The sequence below is a fragment of the Aptenodytes forsteri genome, unplaced genomic scaffold (genome assembly GCF_000699145.1).
Source record: "Aptenodytes forsteri isolate BGI_AS27 unplaced genomic scaffold, ASM69914v1 Scaffold26, whole genome shotgun sequence".
NCBI lineage: Eukaryota > Metazoa > Chordata > Aves > Sphenisciformes > Spheniscidae > Aptenodytes > Aptenodytes forsteri.
Window position 1 is genome coordinate 2,080,448 of NW_008794125.1, and position 14,192 is coordinate 2,094,639.

Here is a 14,192-nt window from a genome sequence, read left to right on the forward strand (position 1 = left end):
TTTTATCTCAATCCACGACTTTTTCTAACTTGTGCTCTTCCAATTCTCTCCCCCATCCCACCGGGTGGGGGGGAGTGAGCAAGCGGCTGCGTGGTGCTTAGTTGCCGACTGAGATTAAACCACGACATGGTGTTAGAGTGAGCTTGCTCAGTCCTGCCCATTCTTATCTGTCCAGAACATACAAACAAAAGCTTGGACTGTGTCAAGACACCAGTCAGGCCAACGCTTTCCTTCGGGAGCTCCAGCCTGATCCAGAGTATGCGCTTATGTGACGAACAGTTCTAGCCTTGAGAACAGTCTCAGATCTGCACCTCTCTGTCTGTGTAAATGGGCCCCTTTGGTCCAGGACCCTCATCGATAGTGAGGTTATGTGTTTGACTGCGTGACCCTCTCACCAACTGAAGCGCTGGAGACATGTCAAGACTTGAGATTAATGTCAGGTGCATCAGCTTCTTCAGAAAATCAGGCCTGAACATTCACTTTTGGCCATTTGTCATTAAACACACCAAGAATCTATACATGTACTTCAGCACAGGTAGTTTGCATTTAAAATGTACTTAATTATTAAGGCAGCATGACAAGAACATTATTTCTATTAATTACTGCTTTTTTCCTTGACTGAATTCAAGAGATTTCAATTGCTTGCTTTTGAAGCATTGTGTCTCCTTACACGGTGGTGCTTCTGAGCCGTATTTGCTCTCAAACTAAGGAGAAATGGTCCACTGTAGTCAGTTCCTGTAGTTGCTGTGATCCAGTTTTACATCTCTAATTTCCAGGTTATTAGTATTGTAAGAGAAGACTTCCTTCCTCTGTAATAAGTGGGGAGGTATTCCAGTGTGTTTTGCCATTACAGAGGCAAGATTCTCAGGGAGAGATAATCTCTCTTATTAGGTCACTTGGTATAATTGAGAAAAATCAACACACTTTCACCCTCAAGAGTCCTTTCATCAGGTCTGTCTAGATGCAGCAAAATTCAAACTAAATGCAGCTTTGGCAATTAGCCAATTAAAAGACTTGAAGGTATAGGATTTAGTCCCCCATGGAGCAGAAAAGAGTGTTAGCAGGGGGAGACACGACAGGCTGCTAGCTCCCATGGTACAGAAAGAAAATCGAACCCTTATTCCCCATGTACAAAGAGGAATAGGCAGTAGCAGGTTAAGGAGGAACCTGTAATGCGCTGTGGAGCTTGTCTCTCCTTTGAGTTCAGTGGTTCTGATTCAACAGTACAGCAAACCCAGTTTTAGGAAGCCAGGACAGCTTCTGTACAAGGAGGGAGCAGGCTGGGGGGTGAAAATAAATGGCTAGGAAGATAGTCGCCAAACTGACAGATGCTGGCTTACTGGGTTTGTGAAACTACAACCTGTTTTGTTATCACAATATCACAGTTGCAGGCAAGTCTCCTCCTTGATGGGGCTTATTGTAATAAATCCATGTGTCACTAATCATTTGCTTTTGTAAGTAAGAGAATACATTGATTTATCATCTGTAACTTTTAATTTGAACAAAATTCACGTCCACTTTTATTCTGTCTGGCAATAGATAAGTGAGGTTGTTACACAAATAAAATAGATGCATGGACTTCCCTGAGGTCAAACTGCGAGTTAGCGATGGCATTTGGAATAAGACTGTTTTGTCAGAGAACCAAAGAAAAAGAAATTCTTGCCATGTTGAAGGTCTTAACCATCTGCAGTGTAGAGAAACCTCTTGCCTGAGACAGGCCATAAACCAGTAGTTTGCAGCAGGATGGTTGTTCATGTGCAGATGGGGTGGACATCAGGGTGAAGAATGCAAAGCCTTGTCCTAGGAATGTAGAAGCTGCCATGCCAGGTCAGGCATGAGGTCCGTCTAGCCTGGTCTTCTGTCTCCAGCACTGGCTGAAAGAAAATGCCTGGGCAAGAGTATAGGAACTTCCCTCAGGTTCCCTCCCACTCTCAAACTGTTTCAACCCTCATCAGGATTTCCTGAGTTGGATGTGGTTTCCACGAATTTAGTCTAACCCTCAGTAGATTTTTTTTTTTTTCCCTAAGAGCCTTCCCAGTTTCCCCTTGAACTACAGTGGATTTTTTTCATCCGCACTATCAAAAGTGGCAGATTTTGAAGCGACGTTGTGTCTACATGTGTAGATCCATCTTTCCAGTCTCATTCGGACCAGAGTTCTGAAATGCATTTTCGAATCATGAGCAAATTCAGGATCACTCCTCTTCCCAGCGATAGCACTGGCTGACTGGATAGGCCATGGCAGACTGTGCCTGCAACAAGGTAGGCAGTGGAAACGCTACTGAATGAAGCAGAAATGATCCGCGCTTGCAGAACTGTGGGACTGTGCCTGTCTGTAGTAAATCACCCTCTATTCCACACTGCCAGGATCTTTCAGCTCCTGTAAACCAATTGTCCGAATGCTTTAGCTCTTAGGTTTCCTTCTGTAATGTTAGTGTTAAGGGGTGTTTTTGTCCTGTTTGGACCACAGAGACCATTTCACTACCGAGACAGTAACAACTTCAGTCCCATTTGGTCTTTATTGTAAGAAGGCAGCTTTATAAAACTCTGAATGTTTTTCAGTAAACAGTCAGTCCAAAGTCAAACAGTGAGAGAGCCGCTCTCTTGGAGCCTCTTACCTTTGCAAAAGTGACCCAGAGGATCGATGTGGTAATGATGTGCTGGCAGCCAGGTTAGTGAGTGTACTTTCTACTGAATGGATAAAATCTTTGCCTGTGAAAACCCGCACTGTTTAACATAGCAAGAACAAGTAAGTCTCTGAATGCAGCAGTTGAGAATAAAGGGTTTTTATTAAGAAAGCAAAGGGTACCTCATTGGAGGAAGTGGAACCAAGTACGTGATAATCAAACTGGAGGTGAGTTCAGGGGCAGACAGAGAGCGTGGTCCGTGTCTCGGTGGACGTGGGCTGGCTTACCAGCACCAGCTGTTCCCGCGCTGTAGCCAGGCCTGTGGGATTCCCCAGTCCTGTCCAGATGCATCTCGCAGGGGCGGCGCACGCAGAGCAGCACATATTGAAAGCATGCTGATGATGCTGTTGTGGCAGACACTCAGTGTTTTGAGATGATGTCTTGGTTTTCTTCTTAAACTTGAGCTTGTGATTATTAAGTAGGAGCTGGCTAGCGGACATTGGGAAAGGGCCAAAAGTACCCTGCATGCTGGGGGAAGGCTGCGGAGGCTGAATTAGCCCTCATTTTTTCAATCCTGTAGGGAGAATGGGAGCTTTGACATAGTAGCAAGAAATCTTCTCAGGTGAGCCTACACAGTCCTGTTTCCAAATCCCTCCATACAGCATGCAAGCTGAAAAGTAGGAAAGTCCTGTTCTCAGTGGAAATGGTCAGACTCTGCTTGTGGAAATTCTCTCTCCAGCTTGTGGCCATGTTCAGATTTCTGCTACTGAATTTCTAGAATGTTTTCCTTCCCTGTAACCTTCCAGGTGTGTAGAAACCACAGATGTGCCATCAATGTGCAGGGGAGGGGAGGGATTCAATTAGGAATGTGCAACAGCTGCCTGCTCCTTGTTGGATGTCTTGTTCACATTCAGTTCCTGTAGCTGTCACCTGCCTAATTTTTAAAAACACATGGTAGATAACTAGTCTATTTCTTCCCTTCTCTCTGGTTCCTAAAGGAAATTACATCTCTGAGTCCAAGACCAAGAAACGTATGCAAGTGCATTTATCTTTACAAATACAAGATGATAACAAATCTGCAGGTTTTCTCAAAATGTTGCTTTCTTCTCTGTTGTGGAAATGAGTCTTGATAAGAAAAACATGCTGAAGCCCACTGCAGTTGTCTAGGCATCATTCCAATGCTGTGTGATCCCATCCCTGGTCTCTCAGCTTCATCCGTAGGGACAGCTGCCTTTTACTGGCCTGCAGCTTAGTGCAGGATGTGGTCTCCCTCTTGATTGTGCCCAAGTCGTTCCCCCCAGTCAGTCTGTTCAGAAACCCTTAAGAAACAGCGATCAGGGTCTCCCCACTGCTGCAGTCGGAGTACCTGGAGCTTGTGTTTTTGGAAAAAAAAAAAACAACAGAAGAAAATGTCTCGGTCAGAGTCATGCCACACTTGATAACTAAAGTGCCACCAGGGAGGATTTGCCAAGGGTGTTACATATGCAAACTTCAGCCGCAGACTCAAGAAACTGTCAGTGTCCTCCTGATGTCCCAGCAGTTCCAGCATGGGAAGGCCTGAGTCTCAAAAATACCAGAAATCTGCAGTTCACGCACTCCGTGGGGCTTGCAGGTACTCTGCATCTCATGCTTTCAGAGGCCAAAATAGATTCTGATGTCTGCACAGAAGGGAGACCTATAGACCTTGTGTGGCGTCAAGTGGGCGGAGGTGAGTCAGATACGAACAGCAGCCTTGACACACTCTTCTTACCTTTCCTTTCCGTGTGGGATTTGTGAGTATTGGTTTTAACCCCAGAGCTCCTTTGAAAATCCCCGCCTGATTTCTTGGCAGTTAACAAGAAGTACAGAGCAACAGAAACAAAAATCTCTTCTAACCTGGCCAGGCTGCTCTCTTCCTGATGGTTCTTCATGAGCCCTGGTGTTTGCAGGCATCTCGTTGCATGTGTCTGCCTTGATTCAAAGTCTGTGAAAGTGAGGAGATGAGTGGGTCCGGATTTCGCACGTACCGTAGCGGTGGCAGAGGGAGAAGGCTGAGGCATAAAGAACGGCTCTGGCGGGAAGGTATTTGGCTGTCCATTAGCAGGATTCAAGTTCTCCAGCTGTTTGATAATGTATGAAGTCAAGGGGAAAAATTTCACAAATGCACCTGCTCTCAGAGCACCTCAGAGGACTCTACCAAACTGGTACTGCTCTCCATGAACTATTAAAAATAAATTCCTTCCCTGTGAACTTCACAAAGTGCAATTTTACCCTGGCTGGGGCTTTTTACACATGGCATACAGTGGGTCTTTGTGACTGTGCTCCTGGACTGAATATACATTTCTAGTAAAGCAAATCAAGTTCTAACTGTAAACCTTCTAAAAGAATTTTGGAAAGTCAGATTAGTCTCTTCCTTGCCTCTTCAGGTCAAGTGGGAGGGAAAAAACAGTCAGCACTAAGTGTTTGAGCCACTGGGTCTGACTGCCAGTGCTTGGAGGAAACCGATCTGGGGAGGGAGAAAGCTGATACTTGAAAATGGGAAGAGCAGTTGTATTTCTATGTGGATCTCTGCAGATTCCTGTCCCCCAGATAAAAGTCTGCGAAGTCTTTAGTTTCCTGATATAGCAGCTGTTGGACAATATTACTGGGCTCGTGTAGCTGGGGAAAGGGGGGCAATCAAGTGTATTTGGAAACACTGAAAAGGGGCTGCAGTTTGGAATTCAGAGAAATGAATTTGTCTTAACTTGAAATAGAGCTTCCTCCCACCACCTCGGCATCTGCTCCCAGCAGAGCTGTCTTTGGCTGTATGTTTTGTGTCAGCAAAGTTAAGTGCTCCCTGGGAGGGAGGAGGTGTTTCTGTACGCTTTCAGCCTGTATTATGGCCACTGCGACACTGGACCTGGTGGAGAAGGAGGAGAGGTTTGTAGGTCTGAAGGGACTGAGACAGGTGACTCACTTCCGAGCAAATTTCCTTTTCATGGAGGCTGTAAGAAATAAATAGAAGTATGCTCATCCTGGGCAGCAGCTGTAGTGTGCTTAGTTCATCATTGTGCTTTGGCAATGCCTAGAAAATGCTGCTGAGATCAGGGCCTTGTGCTAAGGGCTACGCTCACACTTAAGAACACGGTGCCCAAAGGGCATGCAGATCAGAAAGATCAGGCAGAAGATTTTCTGTGTGCGGAGGTGATGTGGAGGGAAGGGAGGTGTCTTACCTGGGCTCACGCTGTGAGTTTGCATTAAGAGCTGGAGACTGAAGGCAGATCTCCAAACTGGGAGCAAAATGTCTTAGCTGCAAATCTACCTTCTCCTCATGGTAGGTTGTCCTAACCTCTCAGGTTAAGTGTCGCTTCTTGCTGTCAGGCACAGGGTTAACATATACCCACTGCTGGGTAAGAAGATGTAAATCATTCTAGTCCTGTGGATCCATTGTAGGCAGCTGCACGGGTTAGTACAATGGCAAGCATCACACGCAGAGGAAAAATGGCAAATGCTCACAGGCTTAAAATCGTGGATGCACGTTCACTTCTGATCTTTGATAGCTCAGTGGCTATAAACCGTGGCGATGCACGGAGATTAGATTTGAATCCAAAGGTGCAGTGAATTACAGTCTGTTCATTACTAACATTTTACCTAATTATCACTTTGTACAGCCTGTCCCGGCTGAATTCACATTATCTGTAAGTAAACATAACAGGCTCTCACCCGCTTGGAAGCTGCGTGAGCCTCTGTGGCCAAAGTGGTGCAGCACTAATGCCGCAGCAAGCTGAGCCCAGCTAAATTGAACCCAGGAAATTTCAAGTGACAAACACCCCCGTACCTGCCAGCTCTCCCTGTCCTGTGCAGGCGACTCCTCCGTTTCCTGCCTCCCCCCCAGTGCACACGGAAATGCACCGCAGCCATCTGTCACTCCTCTCGCTCCCACACATGGAAACTTGGGGGTTTACGATCTGAAAGTTAAAATAATGCTCCCGCCTTTGTCACGGAAGCTCTTCTACCCATGTGGAAAATCTGCTTTCCCTCCTGTTTAGTCTACAGCGTAGTGCACAACCTGAAGCTCCAGGCCCTCTGCACCCTGGGGTGTCTCCTGTGAGTGTCCCAGGGTTGGGCTACAGGACCTAACCCTGCTGATCCCACAGTCGCTAGTTCCAAGAGGTGCTCCTGGCTTAAACGATGTAGGGATCAAAGTCTGGGCAGTACCTGATTCTCGTCTTCCTCCAAATGTAAGCAGTTAGATGCCCATAAGGTGTCCTTACTGTTTCCACGGATGGAAGAGCAGCATCCTGCAGACCTTCTGTTAGCATTCTCTAAGCTCTTCCCTTGGCACATTTGAACTATCCTATTTCATCAGCTCTCCTTATGTGATATCTTGACTCTTTTATATTCAGGATCTCTCTCAGCTTTGTCTTACCGGTAAATTTTAGGAGCTCCCTGCTCCTTTCTCCTTTTGAGTTAATAATTCCCTATCTAACACTTTATGCTGAGCCTTCTACGTAGCAAAATTGCAATTAAACTCTTGGAGCCATCTGTAGGCTGGGCAAAAATGTGATTCCATTGTCGTCTAATGATGTCAGTTGTAATCATCTCCAAATTTACATAGTTTAGTCTAGCGTAAATTAGAGCAAAAGCCTCTAAAGCTTGAAGAGAGATCTCCTGTCCAGGAATCTTCTTATAATTCCATCTTCACTGCCTGTGTTATCAGCAACCCAATGGATAGAGGACACCGCTTGTTATTTAAAGACATAAGATCCTTTAAATTATCTGCCTTGACGCACCAAGGGTTTTTTGGTGACTTCTGGATGAGTTAGCCAGCTTTTTGCTACAACTAACCCAAATCAACCTGCAAAGGGGATGAAAGGGACCTGTCTTCTTTTGTACTTTGGGAAGTACAAAGGAGGTTTGGCAGGATATATTTCAAAGTTGCTTTGTTTTCATGCTAAAAAAAATAAAATAGAATTTGTCTACATTGGAAAAATCCATATTTGACATAGAGGAAACTAGTGATGATGGGAGATAAACAGATGGTGAAATGCGATGGTCACAGCAGGACTGTTAAATAGGCATCCGGTTGGCGCTGAGTGACTTCTGGTGGCTGCAGGAAGCAGGGCTGAGTCACCCAGTCAGCCCACACGCAGAATTTCCCCAGTCACAGCTCTGCTATGCCCATTCCCAACACCTTCCGGGCTCCCTTCCTAGCAAAGGAGACCATGCTAGCGTCTTCCCCATTTCATATGGCCTCTACATAGCCAAAAGTAACAAAGCAAGGCGCAAGTGTGTTCTCCCTTTTCAGTGAACTCCCTACAACCCTGAGATCTCCACCTCCCTCTTCAAACTTACACATCCAACTCTCAACAAGAAATTCTTGAGGTTTGCCTTGGCCCTGCCTGGGATTCCTGTCAGTCCCTACTGGAATATCAGAAAGGATCTGAGGATAGCGAGCTCTCTAAAGGACAGAAGGCTTACCACACGGAAAAGACGGGCTTTTGTTCTCTGTGTACCAAAGCAGAGGAAGGAATATGCCAGTTCACAGAATTGTTTAGGTTGGAAGGGACCTCTCGAGATCATCTAGTCCAACCCCTGTGCTCAAACAGGAGGTTTGAGCAGGTTGTCCAGGACAACAGCCAGTTGAATATCGAAAAGCACCATGGATGGAGACTCTACAACTTCTCTTGGCAACCTTGTTCCAGTGTTTGACCACCCGCACAGTAAAAATAAGTGGCGGCTTGTGTTCAGATAGAATTTCCTGTTTCGTAATGTGTCCATTGCCTCTCGTCCTGTCAGAACTGTCATACCGGCATAGGGTAGCTCTGGAAATACCATCCTGACTGGAATTACTGTCAGCCTTACCCTCTTCTACCTTCTCCTGAGCTCTAAGGCTTAACAAGGGGGGTGACCTTACATGCATTGGGATCTCATCCTCTCACTGCCATTTGACTAGTCCTCTAAAATGTACACTCTGAACTTTATCTTTCATTCTCCCTCAGTGTTAACCATGAGCCAGGCTTTACGGTGACTCTTTTTGTTCTTGCAGGAAGAGCTGGGGCACGGATTGTGGGAACAATGCAAGGTGGAGACACGGAGGAAGATGTAAGTAACCATCCCATGTGCCTGTAGAGCTTCTCTGACAGTGCTTTAGAGCGACAGCCCTCTCCTCAGCTAGAGAAACACCTTTTTACCTGCTGAATCTTCATGCCCCAGGCCTGCTTTTCCCTTCCTTTCCTCCAGCTGCCTGCTCTCATTTGCATAGACACATATTTTCCTATTTTTCTTTTGCTCTTGGAGTCTCTGTGCACTGCCCTGTGCTTTAGCCTCAGCCTGCAGTACATAACTAGTGGCACACGGGCTGCAGGAATGCTGTTTCGTTAAGCTGTTGGGGCAGATTGCTGGGAAGAGGGGATCAGTGCAGTGTAGCAGGAGTTAGATGCGTGGGTCTAAATCCCCTGCATTGCTCTAAAAACACACTCCTTGGAGCCTTCTCAGTGGCTTGTTCAGTCCTCCGGATGACGGGACAGGGATGAGAGCAGAACTGAGCTGTGCCCCTTGGGATCTTGCATCTGGTTACGGTTGACCTGGTGAGCGGACAGTGGCTAAACAGGTACACACAGGTTTGTACAGCAGGCACTTATTCTGACTGCTGTGCTCAGCCTTTGGCATATGTGGGCAATCTTTCTATGCCTCTGGGCACTCTTAAGTGGCTACATCTGTACTAAGAAGCTGAAGCCAGCTGCTGTGATACGGTTTGCATCCATACAGTAGGCTCTCCCCACCATCCCAAAAAGGTGCTGGCATCCAAGCTGCCAGCCAGGAGCAGTGGGGGCTGTCCTATTCTCCAGGTGATGCTGGAATATTGTTTTGGAGAGCGCTAGTTGGCACAGGCCAAAACTGTGCTAGGAAATAGTACAAACACTTAAAAACTACGACGACTGTGAATTTGTGTTTGAACCTGTGCTGTCTGTTAATTTCCTGGTGTAGATGTAGCCTTTCTCTCTCACTGTCCGGCAGACACCCCACCCAGTGCTGCCTGTCTAGATGAGGAGGGCATGCTAGGAGTTCAGACATCTCTGCGCCCAGCAAGAAGTCCTGTGCTGCTTGGGGGATTACCAGTCTCTCTCAATACTGCCCTGCCTTTCGCTGCCTTCGTGGCATAGAAATTAAGCCTCTCTGAAACAGAGAATTTGCTTTTCAGAAATCCCCTCACAAAAGCCCATTACAGACGCCAGACCCTGGGGAAGCAGCAAAGCGCTGGCTTGGATCAGGAAGCAGAGGTTAACGGAGCTAGCGTGGCTTGCAGGGTCCCCAGGAGAAGGTTTAAAATGGGAGGTAAGCAGATGGGGGAATCCACCTTTACAGGACATAAGAACAGTAGGAAACTCCCGATGTTCACCACCACATACAAAAGCCGTTGGCCACGGCTGGCTGACACTGCTAGGTTAGCCGTGCAAAGCTCTGGGCAGACTATTTCTCCTGCAGGCAGGGCCGGAAGAGGGAAGATACCGCTGCTGTTAAATGTTCATTGCAGAGACCTGCCATGTGATAAGGGAGTTAAGTCTCTTGCTGGAGAGGGAGGAGCTGCCCTTCTTTCTGCCCATCCTCACCTTTTTTCTGGAAAGGAACTTGCAGACCATGCTCTGCTGTTTGCTTCAGCCAGATTGGATGTGGTTAAGGCTGTTTATTGCCTTCTAGGGAATTATTTATGCCATTGGCATTCAGAAACATTTCTGGGTGGGATCAGGAGTGCCAGTGCTGTAGGTGAAGATGTTGTGACCTTAGTCACGGTGCTGCCTCATTGTCCTCGACCATGTTCTTGCCAGCTTTGGATAGTCATTCTCTGCAATTTCTCCTTCCTTCTGACTTTCCTGTTCACAGCTTTCTCCCATGTCTCCCTGTTGGCACAGCCCCAGCACATCCAGGTGCGGAAAGCTAAGGCCTTTGGCCTCTTACTGTCCTCAGCTGCAGCCACTTTGGTTGTCTCATGGCTCTGCCCTCTTAATACAGCATCTCAGCAGGCACCAGGGCTGAGAGGCTTGCTTAGGGACCCTTGCAGGCATCTATGTGTCTGAGATCAGGGAAGGAAACTAGTGAGGCTGGTTTGAACCCCTCAAAGAGTTAATCGGGTTATGGAGTTGAGAAGAGAGCAGGCTTCAGCCTGCCCAAGAGCCAGCAGCTGTATGCCCAGCCTCTGTCACTTGCTGGTGTGGCACATGATGCCTGAGCTGTACCTGGCTTTGCTGCCTACTCCCCTGCTCCCATTCTGGTTACTTTCTGTTTTCTTTTATGTTCTTGTACTTTTTTTTTTCCTGCTCTGCCTCTCCTGTTCTTTCCACTCTGGTTCTCCAAGGGGAGATCTGCCCCAGCACGGCCAGGCACGTGCAAGATCATCACCAAGGCACAGGTGGGTTTCTCTCCTGCAGTTAATTTTCTTCCACTACACCTTGATTCTTTGGTCTTGCAATAGGTATCACTTTAAAGTTAAACACCCTGCAAGGTTTTTAATACCACAGTTTCAGCAGAAGTCAGGGAGTTTGTTTTTGTCAGCCCTGTGAAGTGGAGAAGGAGATTTGCAATAAATTGAACAGAGCAGCCACTGTCTAGCAAAGTGGGGAGCTGCTGGTGAAAGCCATGTGGGCCGTTAGCTCCCGGAGGCAGCTGAGCTCCAGCTTTTCATTATTTTGAAAGGCCAGCAGCACAGCAGCCTGTGCCGGCACAAAACCTCTTGCAGAATCTGCTGCTGCTCCCCGGTGCAAGTCCAAATCCGGATCCATACCAGTCCAGACAAAACAGCCTTCCCCATAGCCCCCAGGTGTGTGATTGCACAGAGTGCAGGGGAGGAAGCGACTTAACGACAGCCAGCAGTGCCATCCTTTACTTTTGAGCTGGCAAAGATGCCTTGCCATCTGAGAACGGAACTGGTCATGAATTCTGTTTGCTTTCCTGCAGGAGGACTCGGGGGATAGTGAGATTGACCTGGATGAAGATGAAGATGAGGAGGAGGAGGATATGGAGGACGACAGCATGGAAATCTCCCCGAGCAAATCCAGTCACCGAGCAAGGAAGCCAGAGCCGCTAGAGGAAAGCGATAATGACTTCTGACCCTTTAGTAGCAGGACCAGGAGGCGTCTGGAAATTAAAACTTGGGAGAGCATGCAGGCCAGGAGCTAATACCCTGCCATTTGAAAAGCGCTTGTCAGCATGAATTCAGGAGTAGGTAAATAATGTTCATTAAACTTGAAAATTAAACTTGGATTGCCAGTCTTGTGGCTCTCAAAGCATGAGCAGTTTATCCATAATGAGAATCACAGTAATGTGGAGTGCGGTTATTTCCATAATTGCATTAGAACTGGCCCTCATGCACTGCAGTGCCAAAAGTCGCACTCCAGTGAGCATCATGTGCTTGATTTCCCTGCATTTTATTATGTCCAACCAGATTTTTTTGGCTTAATAAAACTGGATGAAAAGCTGCTCTGGGAACACACTTAAATTTATTTTAAATCTGGCTTAAATCTATTTCTCCTAAACATATCCTTTACTTAATCAAGGGCTCGCTTCCACAAAGAACAGCACCAGTTGCACTAAGGGAGTGGGAAACTAGTGAAGGGGTCCTCAAATACCACCTTCAGTGCAGCATCTCTTCATATTTCAGCTGTGTCAGTGGGAATTGTTCTCAAACTTCAGTGGGCTGTGCTTGAGCGTTCTGAGAGCAGCCGTGCGAGACAGCACTGTAACTAAATCCATATGAAATTAGCCCTTTAATTACACTGGTACTTCTGGGACGGACTGAGATTCAGGCACTCAAATGGGCCAAAAGTTGGGCTTTTGTCCAGCCAGTTACACTGATGCCATCAGTGCAAGTGTATTCAGGTGAACGCAAAAGCTGGAGTTTGTCTAGCGTGTTGCCTCTTTTCTTTTAGCTCTGCTTTAGCGTCGCAATTTGTCTTCATGGGAGCAGGAATCAGTGCTTGATTAGAAGAGTTCATTTTGGTGTGTGTTCATCAGGGCAGACAAGAGCCCAGGCTCTTTTCCTGCCCTTCCGTTTTGGGGTTTTTTTTACATCAGCAAAGTACTTTGCTTTCCCCCCCCATTTGAAGTCTAGAGTCTGGTCCAACCCCTCCATTATTGTGCTGAAGGAAGGAATACACGCGAGTTACTTGAAAAACCAAAAGCTTTTTCACCTCTCCGTGTCTCTGGCCCCAAGGGTGGAAGCTTCACACCCAAGGCAGTTCCCCATCAGCAGAGCTCAGAGCTTGAAATGTCACGTTCAGGTGGGACAAAAGTTTACAGGTAAATACAGCGCAGTTTTTGTGTAGTAACGGGACATATGTGGGTGCAGTGATGTGCTGAAGTGCACGCAATTGTAGAGGCTTGAGCTGAACTGGCTGACGGTTAGGACACCTCTTTGCACCCTGCAAAGTTAACGGGCATTTTGCACCTCACTTCAAAGAAAGCAGACACAGAAGATGGTGCTCTTAGTGCTAGACGCCTGCTGCAAAGCCATCGGGGCGGTCCTGTGACAGCCAGCGAGAAAGCGTGTGCTCGCCACATCCCTCTCCCAAGGGATGAGAATGTCCTGATTTTAGGACCTGTTCTGAAAACATTTCTCCATGTTGCGCAGGGAATCTGTTCTGGTCCTCCCTGTGTGCTGAGATATATCTGACCCGTGAGAGAGATTTCCCACGAGATCGGGCCCAGTCTCCAAGCCTGGGCTGCAGTTGCAGAGTTATGGTTTTCTATGTTATTTCCTATATTGTAGGCTGAAATGGAAAGCTGACTTAATACCTTGCGTGCACAGAACCAGAGCCTCTTCAGGCAGCACTGCCACCTAGCCTTTCAGCGCAGCCGGCCGGGTTTTAGGGTAGCCGTGCTTTGCATTGCGGCTTCTCGTACCAGGTTTGAACAGCAGCACTGTTAGCAGCCACCCCCGCCCGGTGCCAGTGGAAATGCACCCTCTGAGCGCTTGACGCTTTCAGCTCGGAAGTGTTTGTGTATAGCCAGGTACGTGCATGCGCAGACAGATCCATTAAATGTATTTCAAATTGTTGTTAACCCCCTGTTTCCTGGAGCTCCAGGGCACGGGAGCTGTCTCGGGGTTGTTGATCGCTCCCTCTGTTGATGTTTCAGGTAACATTTCAGCTCAGGGTTAGGCACAGGCTTTGGGCAGAGCTGGACCCGAGCCTCAGTCTGCCCAGAAATAATGGTGAAAGAGGCAGGACTTAAATCACTCAGCGTCGCTGTGTCCTGTTGGAGAGCGTGCGCCAGCTCCTGACACCTCATGGAAAAGCCATGAGCCCTCTTGTCACACCGGTACAGGGTGTGGGGTCTCCAGCCGGGGCAGCGGAGCACAGCGCACCCGGAGTGTCACATGTAATGATCCACAACCAAGAGAGGAAGGCAGCACAAGGCAGCTCCTCAGCTAGGAACCAATTTATTTCCAAGTATGTACATATCACACAGCCCAGCCCCGCATTTCTCCAGGATCAGCCCACAGAGGTCCCTGCAGCAGTCGCTCACTGCCCTGACTGCAGCAGCAGCATGGCTCAGGGTGGGCTCTGGCTGGGGTGTAGTGGGGAGAGGGGACAGTGGCTGGAGGGGGGCCCT

General features: G+C 47.6%; 1 protein-coding gene across 1 annotated transcript in view; it reads left to right on the top strand.

The window, feature by feature from the left end:
* The window catches only part of CLUAP1 (clusterin associated protein 1), a 73,261-nt gene extending 61,415 nt beyond the window's left edge, over positions 1-11,846 (top strand). The window contains exons 10-12 of the mRNA XM_009277440.2: positions 8,632-8,687; positions 10,939-10,992; positions 11,538-11,846. Coding sequence (XP_009275715.1) covers positions 8,632-8,687; positions 10,939-10,992; positions 11,538-11,690 — 263 coding nt within the window. The 3' untranslated portion in view covers positions 11,691-11,846. The remainder of the gene's footprint in view (positions 1-8,631; positions 8,688-10,938; positions 10,993-11,537) is intronic.
* Positions 11,847-14,192: the final 2,346 nt, after the last annotated feature.